The sequence below is a fragment of the Carlito syrichta genome, unplaced genomic scaffold (genome assembly GCF_000164805.1).
Source record: "Carlito syrichta isolate Samal-C Ts95f unplaced genomic scaffold, Tarsius_syrichta-2.0.1 Scaffold308158, whole genome shotgun sequence".
Classification (NCBI taxonomy): domain Eukaryota; kingdom Metazoa; phylum Chordata; class Mammalia; order Primates; family Tarsiidae; genus Carlito; species Carlito syrichta.
The window spans coordinates 29,336-46,739 of NW_007252254.1; the positions used below are offsets into that span (position 1 = coordinate 29,336).

Consider the following 17,404-nt stretch of genomic DNA (forward strand, 5'->3'; position numbering starts at 1 on the left):
GCATGAGCCACCGCGCCCAACCTGAACTGGGACATTTCTAAGGCACATTCAATGATCCTTTGACTATCTCCAGATTACCTAGCCAACCATTATTTCCCACTGTTGCCAAATGTGAACCCTGTCTTTATGCAAATGCCTCTGTATCACCTCAGCCTCAAGTCTTCTACACATCCCTGTGGCTCCAAGCATAGCATCCCCTTCCTGCCGCCATTTCTTTAGGCAATCCTCCAGGAGACAGTCGGCTCAAGGAGCCTAATGAGCGAGGGAAAACAGAGCCTGGAATAGCAATGTCTGCCCATGAAGAAACAGGGCAATCCAAAAGAAGTAAATTTACCAACCTGAGACAGGTCTTTAATCTTCTTGCAATTGATGCCTCCAATGAAGACCATGTTGGGCATGATGGGCCTGGGATACTCAAACACAAAGTCATATCTTAACAACCAAACAGAGCCCTTTTGATATAAGGTGCGTAAGGACACATCTTTCTTGAGGACATCTGATGCGAGGTCTTCATACTTTGAATGCAGACAATAAAAAAGAACAGGCTCCAACCAATGAACGAGGAAGTTGATCACCCGTTGGGGAAAAGTCATGTGGTCTGAAAACATTGTGTAGCATCTAGGAATGTAGGACACAGGGTTTGGGGTTCTGCTGACTGCATGCTCCAGGGCACATGGGAAGCCCCTGAAGAGGTACACCAGGGGTAGGCCTAGGTACTCAGCCAGGATCACACCACAGGGTAAGGCTGGGTCTGTGAAAAGAGCATCGAACTTGCCTTCCTTGAGGAAATGCAGGGTGTCAGTGTCCTTCAGGAGGCTCTGGCAGTTGAAGAAGAACATGTCAACAACAATCATGCTATTTTTGTACTCCACCTGAGGAGTAGCCAGGTATGATCTCTCAGCAAAGTGACTGTTTCCGAAGTAGTGGAAACGGTTCATCAGCTCTTCTTGGTCATATGGTACTGAATAGATTTTTCTTGTGTAGTATTTGGATTCTTTCAAAAGAAAATTGACTTCTGGCACCAGCACCACAATTTCATGCCCTCTTTCACTGAGAAACTCAATTATATCGTTCATACTAAGCCAGTGGCTTCCATCCAGGGGGTACACAAGCAGCTTGTCAGCTATAACTGTGCCCCAAAGTGCTAAGAAGAAAACCCCTGCAGAAATTCTCTGAAATGTACGAAGAAGGCAGGCCATCCTAGAAGGAATTAAAGTTACAACAATAATAAAGTTTACATGACCAGAGCTCCTAGCTATATTCCCTAAACTAACCGGTGCTCTTCACAGACCCTGCCTACCTTGCCCTTGCTCTGAATCTTGCCCTTTGATATGAAAGAGCCGAAATTAATATTTAACCATTTTTAAGCACACAGCAAATATGGACCAAATAGACCCTTTTCACCTCTGCCTCTAGATTTTTCTCCTCATCGCTACCAGTCGACTGCTTCCTCTCTAAAGGGTTATCACAACACTTTAAGGACAATTTAGACCCCTGGGGTACCCCTGCCCCCTTCTATTCTGAACTTTCTAGATGCTTCATCATTTGGTGATGCTCCATGATGTCCATAATGTATGGGGATTTTCTTCCATACTGACCAACTCTCTAACACCAGATGAGTGTTCTACAATTCCATTCAATGCTGACTCTAACCAAAGTTAGCACAGACCCCACAGGTTAAGGGCTCAGTTCCACGAGACTGCCCCCACTTCAGACACTAGTCACAAGTAGTAGGCCGCCAGATTACCCACAACTTTCACCTGACTTGGCTACAAATCAGAGGCTCACAAATCCTCCTTTTTGGGTTCAATCATTTGCTAAAGTGGCTCAAAGAACCAAAGAAAATAATATCCTTACTGGTTTAGTACAGAGAATATTACAGAGGATACAGATGAACAGCCAGATGAAGAAGCATAGAGGGCAAGATATGGGGAAAGGGGCATGGAGCCCCCATGTGCTCTCTGGGCACACCACCCTCCATGCCTTCAGCAACCTGGAAGTGCACTGAATCCTGTTCTTTTGAGTTTTTGTGTAGGCTTCATTACAGAGTAGGCAGAATTGATTAAAGCATTGGCCACCAGTGAAACTGCAGTCCCTGTCTTCTCTCCTCCCTCTGCCCACAAGGTTGGTTCCTCTGGCAAGGGAGGGGGAAGAAAGGGAAGGGAGGGAGGGAGATGGGAGGAGAGGAAAGAGGAAGGGAGGAAGGGAGGGGTCTGAGACTACTTCCTTTAAATTTACATAAACTCAGGCATGGTTGAAAAGGGCCTGTTTTGAATTCCATGAGACACTGTTCACCTTTATGGCTCCCATTACTTAAGAAATGACAAGGATTTAGGAGCTCTGGCCAGAAAATAAGAACAAACATCAATTTCTTATTATATATTACAATATCACAACATATAATCTGTTACTTGCCTTTAGGAGATTAAGATTTGAGAAGTGTAAGACTATCCAGTACGTGGTAAGAGCCCTCTGTAGGAGTCAGAAAGCCTGGTGTCTGCTTCCAGCCTGGCCACCCATCAACAAGGGAAGTGACTTGAGCTTTGATTTCTCAACTGATTTCTCAATTGAGACCTGGGATAGTCACATTGACCCTGCCAGCTAATCACACTACTGAGGGAAGTCTCAGAGATTAATAAATGTGGAAAACAGTGAGAGGAGGTTTCTAGAAATATGAGAGCTGACTCGCCCAGAGCTAGTCACGCACACTGATTGGCATGCAAGGCCCTGTGCTAACCCACGCCTTTGGCACAGGAGGTCATAGGGCCTGGAAAGGGAGTAAAAGCCTGAGGAACAGGATTGGAGGGGCCACTCCTAGCACAGGGTTGGTCCTGGGAATGCAGTCAGATTGCAAATTCATTATTCAAGGCATGCAAAAACTCAGCTCAGTTCAAACTAAGAGCAGTCTCCCAGGACTCCCTCCCAGCACGATGGCCAGCAGGGTTTCTTGCTTACAATGCTCAGTTCTGCTTTGGGTCTATCTAGATAGCAATAAGACCCCAGGAAGGTTGCAAAGAAAGCACAGTGCAGGTCCCTCCTTCTGTGGCAGGCAGATGCAAGAACAGTTCACCTGGAGGGAGAATCACTTAAGCAGGCATGCAGAAGCAGCAGGAGCAAGAAGTGCTACAAACCTCAGATTCTTTAACTGGACTCCACTCTGCTAAGGATATTGATCCGGGCCCTTCTGAGAAGAGCCTTACTCTGAAAATTGTATGGTTTTTCCATGGGTTCTATTCTTATTCCCAGCGGTCCCAAAGGGACACAGGGGAAGAAAAGGAACACCACTCTGTGTACTACACCCAGAATGATGCCCTGTAAATTAAGAAGGAATTAGAAAGCATTTCTCTTTTTCTGCCACGGCCCATGCAGCTATCTTGAGGGTCCCAAGACAGTGGTGAGAGATTAAGAAAGACACAGACACAAAGACATAAAGAAAAGCTGGGATCTGGTGGACACTTTCCTCTGATGAAGGAGAAGTGGCCCTGACTAGCTCAGCAAGTTTATTTTATAATCAAGCAAAAAGAAAGTTGGAAGGGACTCAAGGTCTGTGAGGGAGTGATAATGGAATTTTGCTGTTATCTAAAGGCGAGCTGTTCTGCCGTTATCTTGTTGTAGCTAAGGCTTTATTTGTGCTGTGCGCACCTGGATGTGTAGGCATCTAAGACACCATTTCATGTAGCAGGCTGCATCCCCTGACTTTGGCTAGGATACAGAGCTACCAAGTGAGAACTTGCCTTCGCTTGGGGCCTTTACTCAAGACCTGCTCCAGTGATAGTGCTCATCTGCTCCCTACATCACATCCGCTCCCAACATTCTTCCTTATGAAGTTTGACTATATTGTTTCTAAGAATGCTGTGTGTGTGTGTGTGTGTGTGTGTGTGTGTGTGTGTGTGCATTTCCATGCTGGACACTAGGAAGAAAAATCGGGCATGCCTGTTAGTCACAATGATGATCCCTAAAGAGAAACTGTCCTGGAGGCCCAGACCTGGCCTGAGTGGTGTTGTGGGACTCAAGGTATGCCCGGGCGTCACCATTTACCTGAGTGTCCAGGAAAGGCAAAGGCCAACTTCTTCTCAGGGATCACTGCAGACTAAATGACTGAGGCTTGGGACATACACCAATAGGGTGAGGGATGCAAATCCTAGGGTGAAGCCAATCTCTGTGGGTAAGGAGCAGATATCCTGAAAAGTGAATGGGAGTCACCTGGCATTTTGAATAGGGGTGACCCAAGGGTATACGGGAGGGTAATTTCATGTTAGGAGAAGGAGAGTATCTGGAAAAGTTGGCCCTATAGAGGAGTTCACTTCCTTGGCGCTCACTCTTCCAGACCCTTGTTCTACCCACAGCCCATGAGTAACAGAACCAGGACCTACCTACAAGATTTCAGAAATTTGCTGAATCTATAATCCTATAATGGCAAAATCAAATGAATAGATATTTTATTAAATGGCTATGAGAACATAAATACATGACAGCAAATTGCCTACAGTTCAACTCATCAAGTTACATAGACAGGATGTATGATGTGGGATATGGGGACAACTTAATCTGTTTGATAGGCTGTGGGTAGGGGTCTACAGGAGTCAGAGCGTTCTGGGTCTAGTCTTGGGGCAGGTCCAAAATGGTCAAGTATGAATCACCAGTGCAAGAGAGTATAACTTGTCTAGTTGAACATCTCCAGTGAGCACCTTTCCTACTCAGTGGACATTATGACTACCCAGAAGGTTGTAACAATGTGAGTGGTAGTCCCTGGAACCCAGGAGTGTGAGGAGGAGCACAGGCCACTAATTGAGCCATAACAAAGGGACTACTCCAAAGACATGTAAAGTAGGACTTCCACTTGTCTGTATGTACTAAAGAGACTCTGAAACACAAAGATGAAGGGGAAAAAATATGTCACACTTCCAAAAACCAAAGATCATGGGACATGCTCTTCGGCTTCATGCTGCACCCGCTGTCTTCTCTGCTTGGTACACTGTTCCCCCAACTTCTCCCAAGATTTCTCCTTCTCATCCTGCAAGACTTCCTATGATCAGTTCTCTTTCCATTGTCTAATTTTCTTTCAAAGTATACATCACAATGTGTAAATGATCAACATCTTCCTCATCACCAGATAGGAAAAGCCATACTCATTTGATTATGGACATATCTCCAGCACCCAGCCAGGCATGCAGAGGCCCCCAACAGATATTTGTTGAACGAAGGACCTTTACTATCAAATAATTTTTAAAGTCCAGCTGCAAGTTGTTCTGTAACACCAACAAAGTGAACTCATGTGTTTTGAGCAATTAGAGACCATGGAATGGAGGTCAAATCCTCCCTGGACACATTTCACTGCAAGTGACAATTCCCAAAAGGCCACAGGCAAGACATTTCCCAAGAAGTTTCCTGTCTAAACAGGGAGGCAGCCAAATACAGAGTTAGGCGCAAGGGCTCTAAAATCAGAATGTCTGAATTCATTGTACACAAATGTTCATAGCAACATTATTTATCTTAGCTGAACCATGAAAACAACCCAAATGTCCATCAACTGATGCACAGAAAAACACAATGTGGTAAATTCATACAATAGAATGCCATTCAACAAAAAAAACAGTACCGATTCATGCTACAACATGGATGAAACATGAAATTGAGTGAAAGAAGCTCGTCATAAAGGACTACATATTGTGTGATTCTATTTCTGTGAAATGCCCAGGATAGACAACTCCATAGAGACAGAAATTAGTGCCTAGGGGTGGGATAATAGGGGAAATGAGGAGTAAATGCTAATAGGCATGACATTTCTTTTTGGGGTGAGGGAAATTATCTAGAATTAGATAGTGGTGATGGTTGCTCATATCTGTAATTATACTAAACACCACTGAATTGTACACTTTAAGAGGGTGAATTTTATAGTATGTAAAGTATATCTCAGTTTTTAAATAAAGATTGTCTGGGTTTGAATCCTGGCTACAGCATTTATGCTACAACATGGATGAGCATAATCTTGGGGAAGTCTCTCAACCCCTCAGTGCCTCTGTTTTCTCATCTGAAAAATGGGTCTACTAATAATGCCAACTTATGTATAAGTGCATAGGGTAGCACTTGGCATGTGGTAAGCATCCACTATATGTTAGCTTTTATTATATTTAGTTTGTAAGCTCTCCTTAAAGGGACAATCCACCCATGTGAAAGTTAAATAATTCATGGGAGGCTTGCACCAAGAAGAGAATACGGACATCTGATCATGTTGTTTTGAAGAGATTCTGAATGCATGACTAATATTATTAACATTGGGGAATTTGGAATAATTGTACTGAAAAATGCATATCACCCACCGAATTACGGCTATTGTTTATTCATTGCCACATACCAGGCATCTGCATACATTATTTTCTTTCTTTTTTTTTTTTTTGAGTTGGAGTCTCACTCTGTCGCCCAGACTGGAGTGTCACTGCAGCCTCCTTGCGCCTCAGCCTTCCAAGTAGCCGGAATTACAGGCACACGCTACCATGCCCAGCTGATTTTTTTATTTATTTATTGTAGAGATGAAGTCTCGTCAAGTTGCCCAGGTGGGTCTCGAACCCGCAGGCTCAGGTAATCTACTCACCTCAGTCTCCCAAAGTGCGGGATTACAGGCTGAGCCACCGAGCCCGGCTACATTATTGTATTTCATCTGCATAACAGCTCTGTGTGCTGGTACTATTTTATCCCCATTCATTTGACCTATTTAGAAACTGTGGTTCCCACCCAAGGTTATGTAAGTTCCACAACTGGAGTATCAATGAAATCAAGTTTGGATGGCTCCAGAATCCATGTACTCAGGTCAATCACCTGCTAAAGTACGCTAGTGTTGAAGCCACGACTTGGGTGCAAGTTCCCTGCCTCATTAATTAGTCACTGACATCTGCAATGCAAGAGTCGACCAGTAGGATGTCCTTTCTTTCTTGTTGACCCCTCTGTGGTTCATGCTAAGAAAGTGACAGAAAGGAAAGACACAGGTGACACAAAAAAGAGACATAGAAAAGAGGAATGGAATTGTGAAGGGAAAGTGACAGGTGAGCTAGAGAGAGAGAACGAGAGAGAGAGAGAGAGAGACATAAAATAGCCAATGTTGCTAGGAGAGAGAGAGAGAGAGACATAAAATAGCCAATGTTGCTAGGAAAGGGAAGATTATGGATGACCTAAATAGCTCATAGGGTTGGGAGTGAGATAGCAGGTCACAGGGCACCATTCAAATATTTTGAGTGGGCCAAAGAGGTAGTATGGATGTTTGGTACCAGGCTTTGGGTAGATAAAAGGAGAGCAAAGCTGGTTTAAAAAAAAAAACACACAGCAGTAATCCACACTTGACCTTTGATGCCAGGAATTTCAGAGTTATAGAAATAGTAAGTGCTGAGACAGATGGAAACTCCACCTGGGTTTCACCTCTTTCACTGATCTATATATAAAAGCCATTTTTGAGACAATTGGGAGAAATTTAATCATGGACTAGAAATGAAATAACATTAAAGACTTATTGATTGTATCATGTATGATAATGATATTATGGATATTTAACAAATTTTCCTTTTTTATACTTAGTGAAGTGTTTAGAAATGGAATTACATGCCAAAAATTTTCATTGAAAGAAAAGGTCAGGCCTGTAATCCCAGCACTTTGGGAGGAAGAAGAGAGTGGATTGCCTGAGCCTGCGGATTCAAGACCAGCCCAGGCAACTTGACAAGACCTTGTCTCTACAATAAATCAAAAATTAGCCGGGCATGATAGCGCGTGCCTGTAGTCCTGGTTACTTGGAAGGCTGAAGTGGAAGGATCACCAGAGCCCAGCAGGTTGACACTGGGGTGGCCGTGAGTGTGCCACTGCACTCCAGCCTGGGTGACAGAGTGAGACTCCAACTTAAAAAAAAAGAAAAACAAGGGATAGATGAATCACTATGGTCAGATGTTGAAAATTATTTAACCTAAGAATGGACAAATGAGTGTTCATTACAAGATAGTCTATCCCTGGTGTATGTTTGAAAACTTTGATAGTAAAAAGTTGAAACATCATCTTAGTGGGAGGCCTTGGGCTTGCTGACTAACAGCTATCCTTGAATTTGGATCTTGGAACACAGTCAGAATCTTAAAGAAACAGGAGAAAGCCTAAATCTATATCAGTAGTGATTGGCTGTAAAAGATACAGGGTAACTAAAGTAAGAAATATTATGCAATGATTACAGGAACATGTCAAATCTGTCTGTATTGGTCTCTAAAGGTGTCTATAATTTATCAACAAGTGAAAGATGCAAAGTAAAGAACAATATGTCCAGCCAGACACTAGATTTTATCTTAATAAAAAAGGTGAAAAATTTTGCAGTACACATATGCATATTTTATAATAATTTTTAAAAATTGAAAAGGATGCATACAAAACTGCTGAGCATCTTTCTGTAAGGGGTAGTTTAGAATTAGCAAAACAGGGAAGTTTGACTTTTTTTACTGTGCTTTTTGGTACATTTCCATGAATAAAATTGAAAAATGCAGACTGGATATTATCTACAATTATGTCAGTTGGATATACATATATATCAACCAGGGAAAATTTTATAAAATTGCTAGCCAACAAGTAGGGGAATTGACACAAAATAAATCACTAAGCCAGAAAGAAATTCTACTTTTGATAAATGTAAATGATGAAGCATAATTCAATAAGGAATCTTTTCTAAAGTCCAAAACCAGATGATTCTTAGTGTGCTAAAGGAGAGATCACTTACCTTAGGCAGTGGCTTCCCCTGATTGCAGTTGATGCCACCAATGAAGATCATGTTGAGCATCACAGGTTTGGGGTAGTCTAAAACAAAGTCAGTTTGCAACAACCAAATGGATGCATGGCTGAAGAGATCATAGGCTGTGACAGGTGTTTCAAGAATTTCAGAGTCAATTTCTAAAGCTTTTTTGAAGAAATTGAGGCAAAATAAATGTTCCCCCAAGTGGAAGATTTGGCTCTGTACTCTCTCCTTGAAAATCAAGGCATCTGAGAACCCTAAGAAATCTCTGGGGATATAGGAAAGAGAACTGAGGCACTGTGCACCCTCTAGGTAATGACAAAATATCCCTCCGGTGAAAACCACAGAGGGAAGTGAAAAATATTTGGCAATAATTATGCCACATATATCAAAAGGATCCTGCAACACTGCATCAAAAGAACTCTCTTTTAAATATTCTACTAATTTTTTGTCATTAAACATACTGCTACATTTTGAAAAATGCCATTGGATGAAATCATTAATACAGAAAGTAAACTTTGTTCTCGAGTTTTCCATTAAGCAGTGACAAAAACCATGAACTCATGGTCCAAATCCTCCAGAGTGTAAGAAGTTTTGTAAGACTTTATGGTGCAATTTAGAGATTTTCCTAGTTGCCAACTCACCTCAGACATGACTACAACCACCTCACACCCTCTGAGGATGAGTTTCTCCAAAGCTGATCGCATGGTGGACCAGTGGCTCCCATCCATGGGCACTACCAACAGCCTGCCTGCCTTGGCAAAGCCAGATGTCAGCAGTAGACACACACACGTAGGGGAAGGGGGCCAGAACAAACCACAGGAGCCATCAGAGAACAGCAAGCCAGAGCAAGCCAGTTGCTTGGATTCTGTCTCATGTAATACAGAAGGTAGAGAAAAACAGGTACAAAACCTGCCCACAAAAGAGAATGTGTATTCATATGTGCAGTAAGCAAATCACACTCAGAGCCAATAATTTTCTCACAAAAAAACACAATAAATTAGTAGCATTTGCTAGGATACCTATTTATATCTTATGTGCAAGAGTATTCCAGAAAAAGTAGCTTATATCTTTTCTTCAAGTACAGAGAATGCTCAGTACTGCAATGTGAGTTTAGACACAGAATTATTAAGCAAAGCTTTCTGACCTTGATGGCTCAGGAAGATAAAAAGGAATATACATATGAATATAACTTATATTTTAGAATTTGTCCAAAAGCAAAATTTGGATTTTTATCCCCAGGTTTTATTCTGAAGTCAACACAGAGGTATAATCTTTGTAGAGAGCACAAGATGGCTCTTCCCAGAACAACCTAACTAGACATTTCCTTAGTTATCTTTTACCTAGTGACTGATGCACTTTCAGATGTTTGTCTTTGACAAATAAAAATGCCAGTGAGTGATCTACATTCTTTTACGTCAGAGTATACGTCAGAAATAGAGAAATAATAATGAAAATAAAGTTGGTTTCTTGGGAAGATCAATTAACTTAATAAATCTGTAGTCTCGGTCAGGCTCGATGACTCAGCCTATAATCCCAGCACCTTGGGAAGCTGAGGCAAGTGGATTGTCTGAGCCCGCAGGTTCAAGACCAGCCCAGGCAAATTGGCGAGACCTCATCTCTACAATTAAAAAAAAATAGCTGGGCATGGTAGCTCACGCCTGTAGTTCTGGCTACTTGGAAGGCTAAGGCAGAATGATCGCCGGAGACCAGCAGATTAATGCTGGGGTGGCTGTAAGTGTGCCACTGCACTCCAGCCTGGGTAATAGAGTGAGATTCCAACTCAAAAAAAAAAAAAAATCTGTAGTTTCATGGAACAAAAAAATAACGGAGAAGAAATGAATTTCCAATAGCAAGCATAGATAGATGGTATCACCACAGGTCCCACACACATAACACCGATAAGAGAATATCATGACCAAGTTTATGCCAATAAAGTCTACAACTTACATGGAATGAACGCATTTCTTAGAAGACACCAGCTACCAGAATTTACCCAAGAACAAATAAATAACCCAACTAGAAGTAACCTATATATGTTAAATTGAAAATAAATATATAATACAAACTTCCCAACAAATAAAACATGAAGCTCAGATGACTTTATCAATAAATTCTACCAAAGAGTGAAAGAAGAAATAATACCAGTTCTTTTCAGAAAACAGAAGCATAGAATATTTCCTAATTCATTCTATGAGATCAGCATGACCACAGTACTAAAATCCTCCAATGACATTACAAGATAGGAAAACTACACACCCTCATCACCTTAGATGCAACAATTGTAAACTAAATTTTAACAAATAAAATTGAATAATATTTAAAAATATATAATACATTAAAAGATTATACACCACCACCAAGTGGAGTTTAGCCCAGGAATGCAAGCCTGGTTTAACATTAGAAAACCAATCAAGATTGCACAGCCATGTTCATAGCAAAGTTATTCACAATAGCCAAGATGTGGAAGCATTCAGTTATCCATCCACAAATATAAGCATAAAGAAAATGTAATATATAAACACAATGAAATAATATTCAGCCTTAAAAGGGGAGAAAATTCTGACACATGCTACACTGTGAATTAATCTTGAAAGCATTATGCTATGTGAGAAAGCTAGTCACAAAAAGACAAACAGACTGATTCTACTTACATTACATATCTGAAATAAGCAAATTCATAGAATCACAGAGTGTTTTGGTGGTTTTCAAGGACTGGGATGAGAAGGGAATGGAGGATTATAGTTTAATGGGTCCAAAGTTTCAGTGTGGAAAGATAAAAGAGTTCTGGAGATGAATAGTATTATTGGTTGCATATAAATGTGAGTGTACTCAGACCTCAACTGCACACTTAAAAATGGCTAAGATGATCATTTTAATTTTTACGTGGGTTTCACCCCCATTAATAATAAAATAATAAATAATTTTTAAAAAGTAATCATGGTAGCACATCATATAAATAAACTAAAAAAGTAAAATAATTTCCATAGACACAGAAAAAAGTATTTAACAAAACTCAAAATCCATTCCTGATTTTAAAAATCCTCTGCAAACTGGAAAAAAAAAAGGGAAGTTATCCAGTGTGATGAAGTTTTCCAACTTGTTAAAGAGCATCTTTGAAAAACCCAAAGCTAACCTCATACTTAATGGTGAATGACTGAATGTCCTATTCCTCAGATCAGATACATGTCATGGATGGGGGCTCTAGCCACTTCTATTTAACATTTTTTCTGGAGGTACTAGTCAGTGCATTCAAACAAGAAAAAGAATGTAAAAGTATCCAAATTGAAAAGAAAAAGGAAAGCCATCTCATTCATAGACTACCTGGTCATCTATGTAAAACTTATAAACACACACACAAAATCTCCTATAACAAATCAGGAAGTTTGGAATGGTTGCAGTACACAATATGTTGCAATTAATTTTTTTTAAGATGTGGGGTATAATTCAGGGTTAGGCATACAAATGTTCATTATGAAATTTATTTACATACATAGTTGACCCTTGATAAACATGAGTTTGAACTGCGGTGGTTCTCTATAAAAAAGATATGTGCACACATATGTTTATCGCAGCATTGTTCACAGTAGCAAGAACATGGAACCAACCATGCTACCCATCAAAAGAGGACTGGATTTAAAAAATGTGGTACATATACATGATGGAATATTACACAGCCATAAAGAAGAACAGAATCATGAACTTCACAGCAACCTGGGTGGACTTAGAATCTATAATACTGAGTAATCTTTCACAGAAACAAAGAACTGAGTATCACATGTTCTCACTCATAAGCGGACCTTGAACAATTATCATAATACTATAAGAAAAGGATTGACAGTAGTAGGAAATTGCCAGGAGAGAAGCAGGGAAGCAGGATTGGCAGTAGTAGGAATCTTCCTGGGGAAGGGTGTGTACCCCTCATCAACAAGGGTACGTGCATTATAAACATTTGTATACCTAACCCTGAATTGTACCCCACATCTTTAAAAGAAAATTAAAAGAAAAAAAGAAGAACTGTGGGGGTTTATTTATAGGCAGATTTCCCAATAAATATACTATTACACTTTTTGGAGATTTGCAACAGCTTGAAAAAACTTACAGATACACCACTTAGCTTAGAAATAAAAAAAGTTAAGGTATGTCATAAATGCATAAAATATATGTAAATGTTGGTGCACTTTATCATTTACTACCATAAAATATATACAAATCTATTAAAAAGTTAAAATGTATCAAAGCTTATGCACACAATCATTTACAAACTGGATATGACCATCCTTGATCAAGAGAAACATAAACAAATGTAAAGATGCAGTTGGAGCAGGGCTCAGTGGCTCAGCCTGTAATCCTGCGCCTTTGGGAGGCTGAGGTGAGTGAATTGCCTGAGCCTGCGGGTTCGAGACCTGCCTGGGTAGCAAGACCTCATCTCTACAATAAATCAAAAAATCAGCTGGGTGTGGTAGCGCATGCCTGTAATTCCGGCTGAGGCGGAAGGATCGCCGGAGCCTAGCAGGTCAAGGCTGCGGTGGCCGGGAGCGGCCACTGCACTCCAGTCTGGGTGACAGAGTGAGACTCCAACTCAAAAAAAAACAAGATGCAGTAGGAAATCAGAACTGCATAAAATTAACCATGATACATACTGTACTACTGCCATAATTTTATAGCCACATACTGTTGCTATTGCAGAGAGTTTGAAGACTGTGAACATACACTAAAAACGTTGTGTGATGCTCGTCATTTCCATGCAAGTAGTTCATTTCCCTGTAAGTTGTGTATCATAGTAAAAACTAAGCTCATGGTTCTCATAATTTTTCATCACATTTAGTACAATAATGTAAACCTTGGTAACACAATGGGACCCATACAATGTGCCACTAGTGATGCTAGAAGTGCTCCCATGAAGCAGAATAAAGTCGTGACATTATAAGAAAAGGTCGAATTACTTGACAGGTGTCATACAATAAATAAAGTCTGCGGCAGTAGTCGCCTGACATTTCAAAATAAATGAATCAGAACTAAGATGTTTTACAAAAAAATGACAAAAAGATACATGTAATCATTGCGATGCCAGTTTACCATCAGATAGGATGTGCAATAATCCTTTTAGCAAATTTAAGCATTTACATATTAATGACAATATTGGAGAGTGGGAAGCATACTGGGGAGTTTTACAGCATCGCCAAGGTCCTTACGATACAGAAATGTCTCTGCCGCTTGGCCCAATGATTGGTATGTGCTGGGGAGAATAGCACTGTTCTGTGTGCTCTTCCCTCCCAATTACTGAGGTCTGGAGTTTTTGTTGCTGTTGTTGTTGTTTGTTTTAAGGCAATGCTGTATAGAGATTAATAATGAGGACGGGGAAAATTCATTTAGATGTTTGGCAACATCTTTGTGACACTCAGTATGGGTCTTATATAGAGTAGATTTGCCCTACATAGAAACACTGGCAACGCTTCATTCTTAAACATACAACTAACCAGCAATAGAACATTCTAAACTCCTATTTCAATGGCTAAATTACACACTGTCCACAGGTTACAGGGCTACTAACATGTATTTAAAAGTCAGCTGCAAGACACAGTATGTGTTTCTTCGCATGCAAGACAAAGAGTGTGGAATTGATGAGTTTCAATTATCCCTTCCTGAAGGACAATGCTTCACAGTGTAGAGGCAAATAAAGTAGGAAAGAAAAGCAACTTGTTGACTCAGGAAAGTGAATAAGAAATTAAGGCGAATACATCAACAATAACTCCAAAGACAGATTCCTTTCCTGGTTAAACAACGAAGGCTGTTCTCTTCCTATCTGAAGGATGAGCTGGGCGCCTTCTGAAGATAGTCATTTTTGGATATCTGCTGGATGAAACACCTGCCTTTTAATCTTGAAAATTATAGAGAAGACAACTCAAATGTCCATCAATGGTGGCAAGAATAACCAAATGTGGAAATCTATCATTTAGCAGTGAAAATGGCAAGGAACAACACAGTTAGATCTCACAAACACAGAGACGAACAAAAGAATACACACTATGTGATTCCACTTATTACAGAACTGGGACGCTGAGCTGTATTGTTTAGAATGCAGACGTTAAGCGGTGGAATTCTAGGGAGAAATGAGACAATGAGGATCACAGAAGTTGGAACAGAAAGAGTTTACCATTGGGGCAGGGCCCACGAAGCTGCTCAAACACTCACATTCTCCTGCTTGACTTGGATGGTGGTTACTTGTTGTGTGCTTAATAATTGCTTTTTAAATATGACAAATATATTGTATGCCCTTTTCTGCTTGCATGTTTTACAATTTAAAAATACAGAGAACCACAGAAAAAATAAAATATTCTTAAGAACGGTATACGGATTGCCTAGAACTAATTTTAACATGTCATCTTTTAAAAAAATAAAATAAATGGAACCCTACAGATAAAGTGAGTTTTCGATGCACTTTCTGGTCCCATCCTTCTTCCTCCCCACTGGAAGCAACTCCAATATGAACTTAGTATGTATCCCTCCTGTCCTTGTTTTTATGATTTTATTATACATGTGTATACATGAATAAAATATTTTCTTGTGGATTTTTTAACTTTAAAATATATATATTTCTTAAAAAGAAAAGAAATTCTTGAAGCTGTCACGCCAGATAAGCTAGCATACATCAAAATTTTCACTTTCTGAAAAATGCCCTTTTATTACATAGAAAAATGTAGCTTTTATATTCATGCAAGATTGCTACAAGAATGGCATACCTACAGACTCCACAGTGATTCAAGAAAAAGCTCATTATATGATAATTTAATACAAAATATCCTTCAGCTGGTGATATGGGCACTGAAACTAAGGTGAACAGTGAAAAAAAATTAATATTGTACATAAGCACTTTTTGAAATCTAAAAAAGCCAAAGTGTCACACAGAAATGATGATGCACCTTTCGAAAGTTACACTGAGTGTGCCTGCCTCTACTATCTCCCCTTCTACTTCCTTCACCACTTCTGCCTTTGCTAACCCTGAAGGCAGCAAGACCAGTCCCTCCTGTACCTGCTCCTCTTCAGCCTACTCAATGTGATGGCCATGAGAATGAAAACTTTCATGATGATCCACACCCACTTAATGAATGGGAAATATATTTTCTTTTTCTTATGATTTTCTTAATAACAACTTCTTTCCCCCAGCTTACTTTTTTGTAAGAATATAGTATATCACACATATGACATACAATATATGTGTTAATTGATGGATGATATTACCGCTAAGGCTTCTACTCAACAAGGGGCAATTAGTTTTTAAGATTTGGGGAAGTCAATGTTATATGCATATATACAACTGTCTGGAAGGTTGATGCCCCTAATCCTGGCATATTTGAGGGTCACCTGTACTAGTAATGAACAAGTAAAAAAACAGAATAAAAATACCACTTAATAGCATCAAAAATTTGAAGTAATTAAGGATAAATATGACAAAAGATGTGAAAGACTGTATATTGAAAATTTCATGAAACATTCATGAAAGACCTACATAAATAGAGTCATTTATGTATTCAAAATTGTTAAGACAGTGATACTTCCCACTTGATCTATAAATTCAATACAATTCTAACCAAAATCCCAGAATTTTTTTGTTGTACAAAATGGCAAACTGATTCTATATGCATACAGAAATGTGAAAGACCTACAGCAACAAAACAACTCTGAAAAATATCAGAGCCCTAATATTACCTCATTTCAAGACTTAGTACAAGCGATAGTAATCAAATATTTCACAAATAGATAAATGGAACAGAATAGAAAGTCCCGACGTAGATGCAAAGATGTAGGGACACCAATTTTTTATAAAGGTGCAAAGACAAGTCAGTGGAGAAAAGGATAGTCTTTTCAACAATTGACTATCCATAGGCCAGAAAGCAAGAAAAGACATTAACTCTGTGGTTGTCCTCCAAAAAACAGTATAGTCCCAGTCCAACCATGATAAAACTTGAGAAAAATCTCAAACTGAGGAACATTTCACAGAATACATGACTAGCATTCCTCAAAAATGTCAAAGTCATTAAAAACAAGAAAAGTCTCAGAAACTGGCACTGGCTAGAGGAGCCTAAGGAGACATAATGACTACATGGAATGTTGTATCCTGGATGGGTTCCCAGAAAAGAAAAAGGACATTAGGAAGAAATTAATAAAATCTAAAAGAAATCATAGATTTTAGTTAATCACAATGTATCATACTGTCTAATGAGTTGCCCTAATGTATCATAATAACATAAGATTTGCCAACAGGGGAAACTGGACACATATAACATAGAAATTCTTTGTACTATATCCTTTGCAACGTTGTTATAAATCCAAGTGCTTTCTAAAGCATAAAGTTAATTGAAAAACACCATCCACTGACTAGAAAAAATATTTGCAGGGCATATAAGTGATAAACAATTTGTAGCACAAGCATCTAAAGAACTTTTACGATTCAAAATGAGAAAACAAAAAACACAATTTTTTAATGAGCAAAGATTTGAACAGATCAATACTTAGATTTATAGCAAGATTGCAAAAAAAATAGCACAAAGAATTACTCAAGAAGCATACACATGGCAAACAGGCATATGTAAAGATATTCAACACAGCTAGTTTCTAGTGAGGTTCATTTAAAACCATAATTTAATTTACATG

General features: G+C 39.5%; 1 protein-coding gene and 1 pseudogene across 1 annotated transcript; both read right to left on the bottom strand.

The window, feature by feature from the left end:
- Positions 1 to 215: 215 nt before the first annotated feature.
- Positions 216 to 2,521, bottom strand: UGT1A6 (UDP glucuronosyltransferase family 1 member A6). Its single transcript, XM_008065121.1, has 2 exons — positions 2,416 to 2,521; positions 216 to 1,200 (listed from the first exon to the last, which is right to left on the bottom strand). The coding sequence occupies exon 2, from the start codon at positions 1,197 to 1,199 to the stop codon at positions 216 to 218; it is 984 nt and encodes a 327-aa protein (XP_008063312.1). The 5' UTR covers position 1,200; positions 2,416 to 2,521.
- Positions 2,522 to 8,030: 5,509 nt separating this feature from the next.
- On the bottom strand, positions 8,031 to 9,577 carry LOC103267535 (annotated as a pseudogene).
- Between the last annotated feature and the right edge of the window lie 7,827 nt (positions 9,578 to 17,404).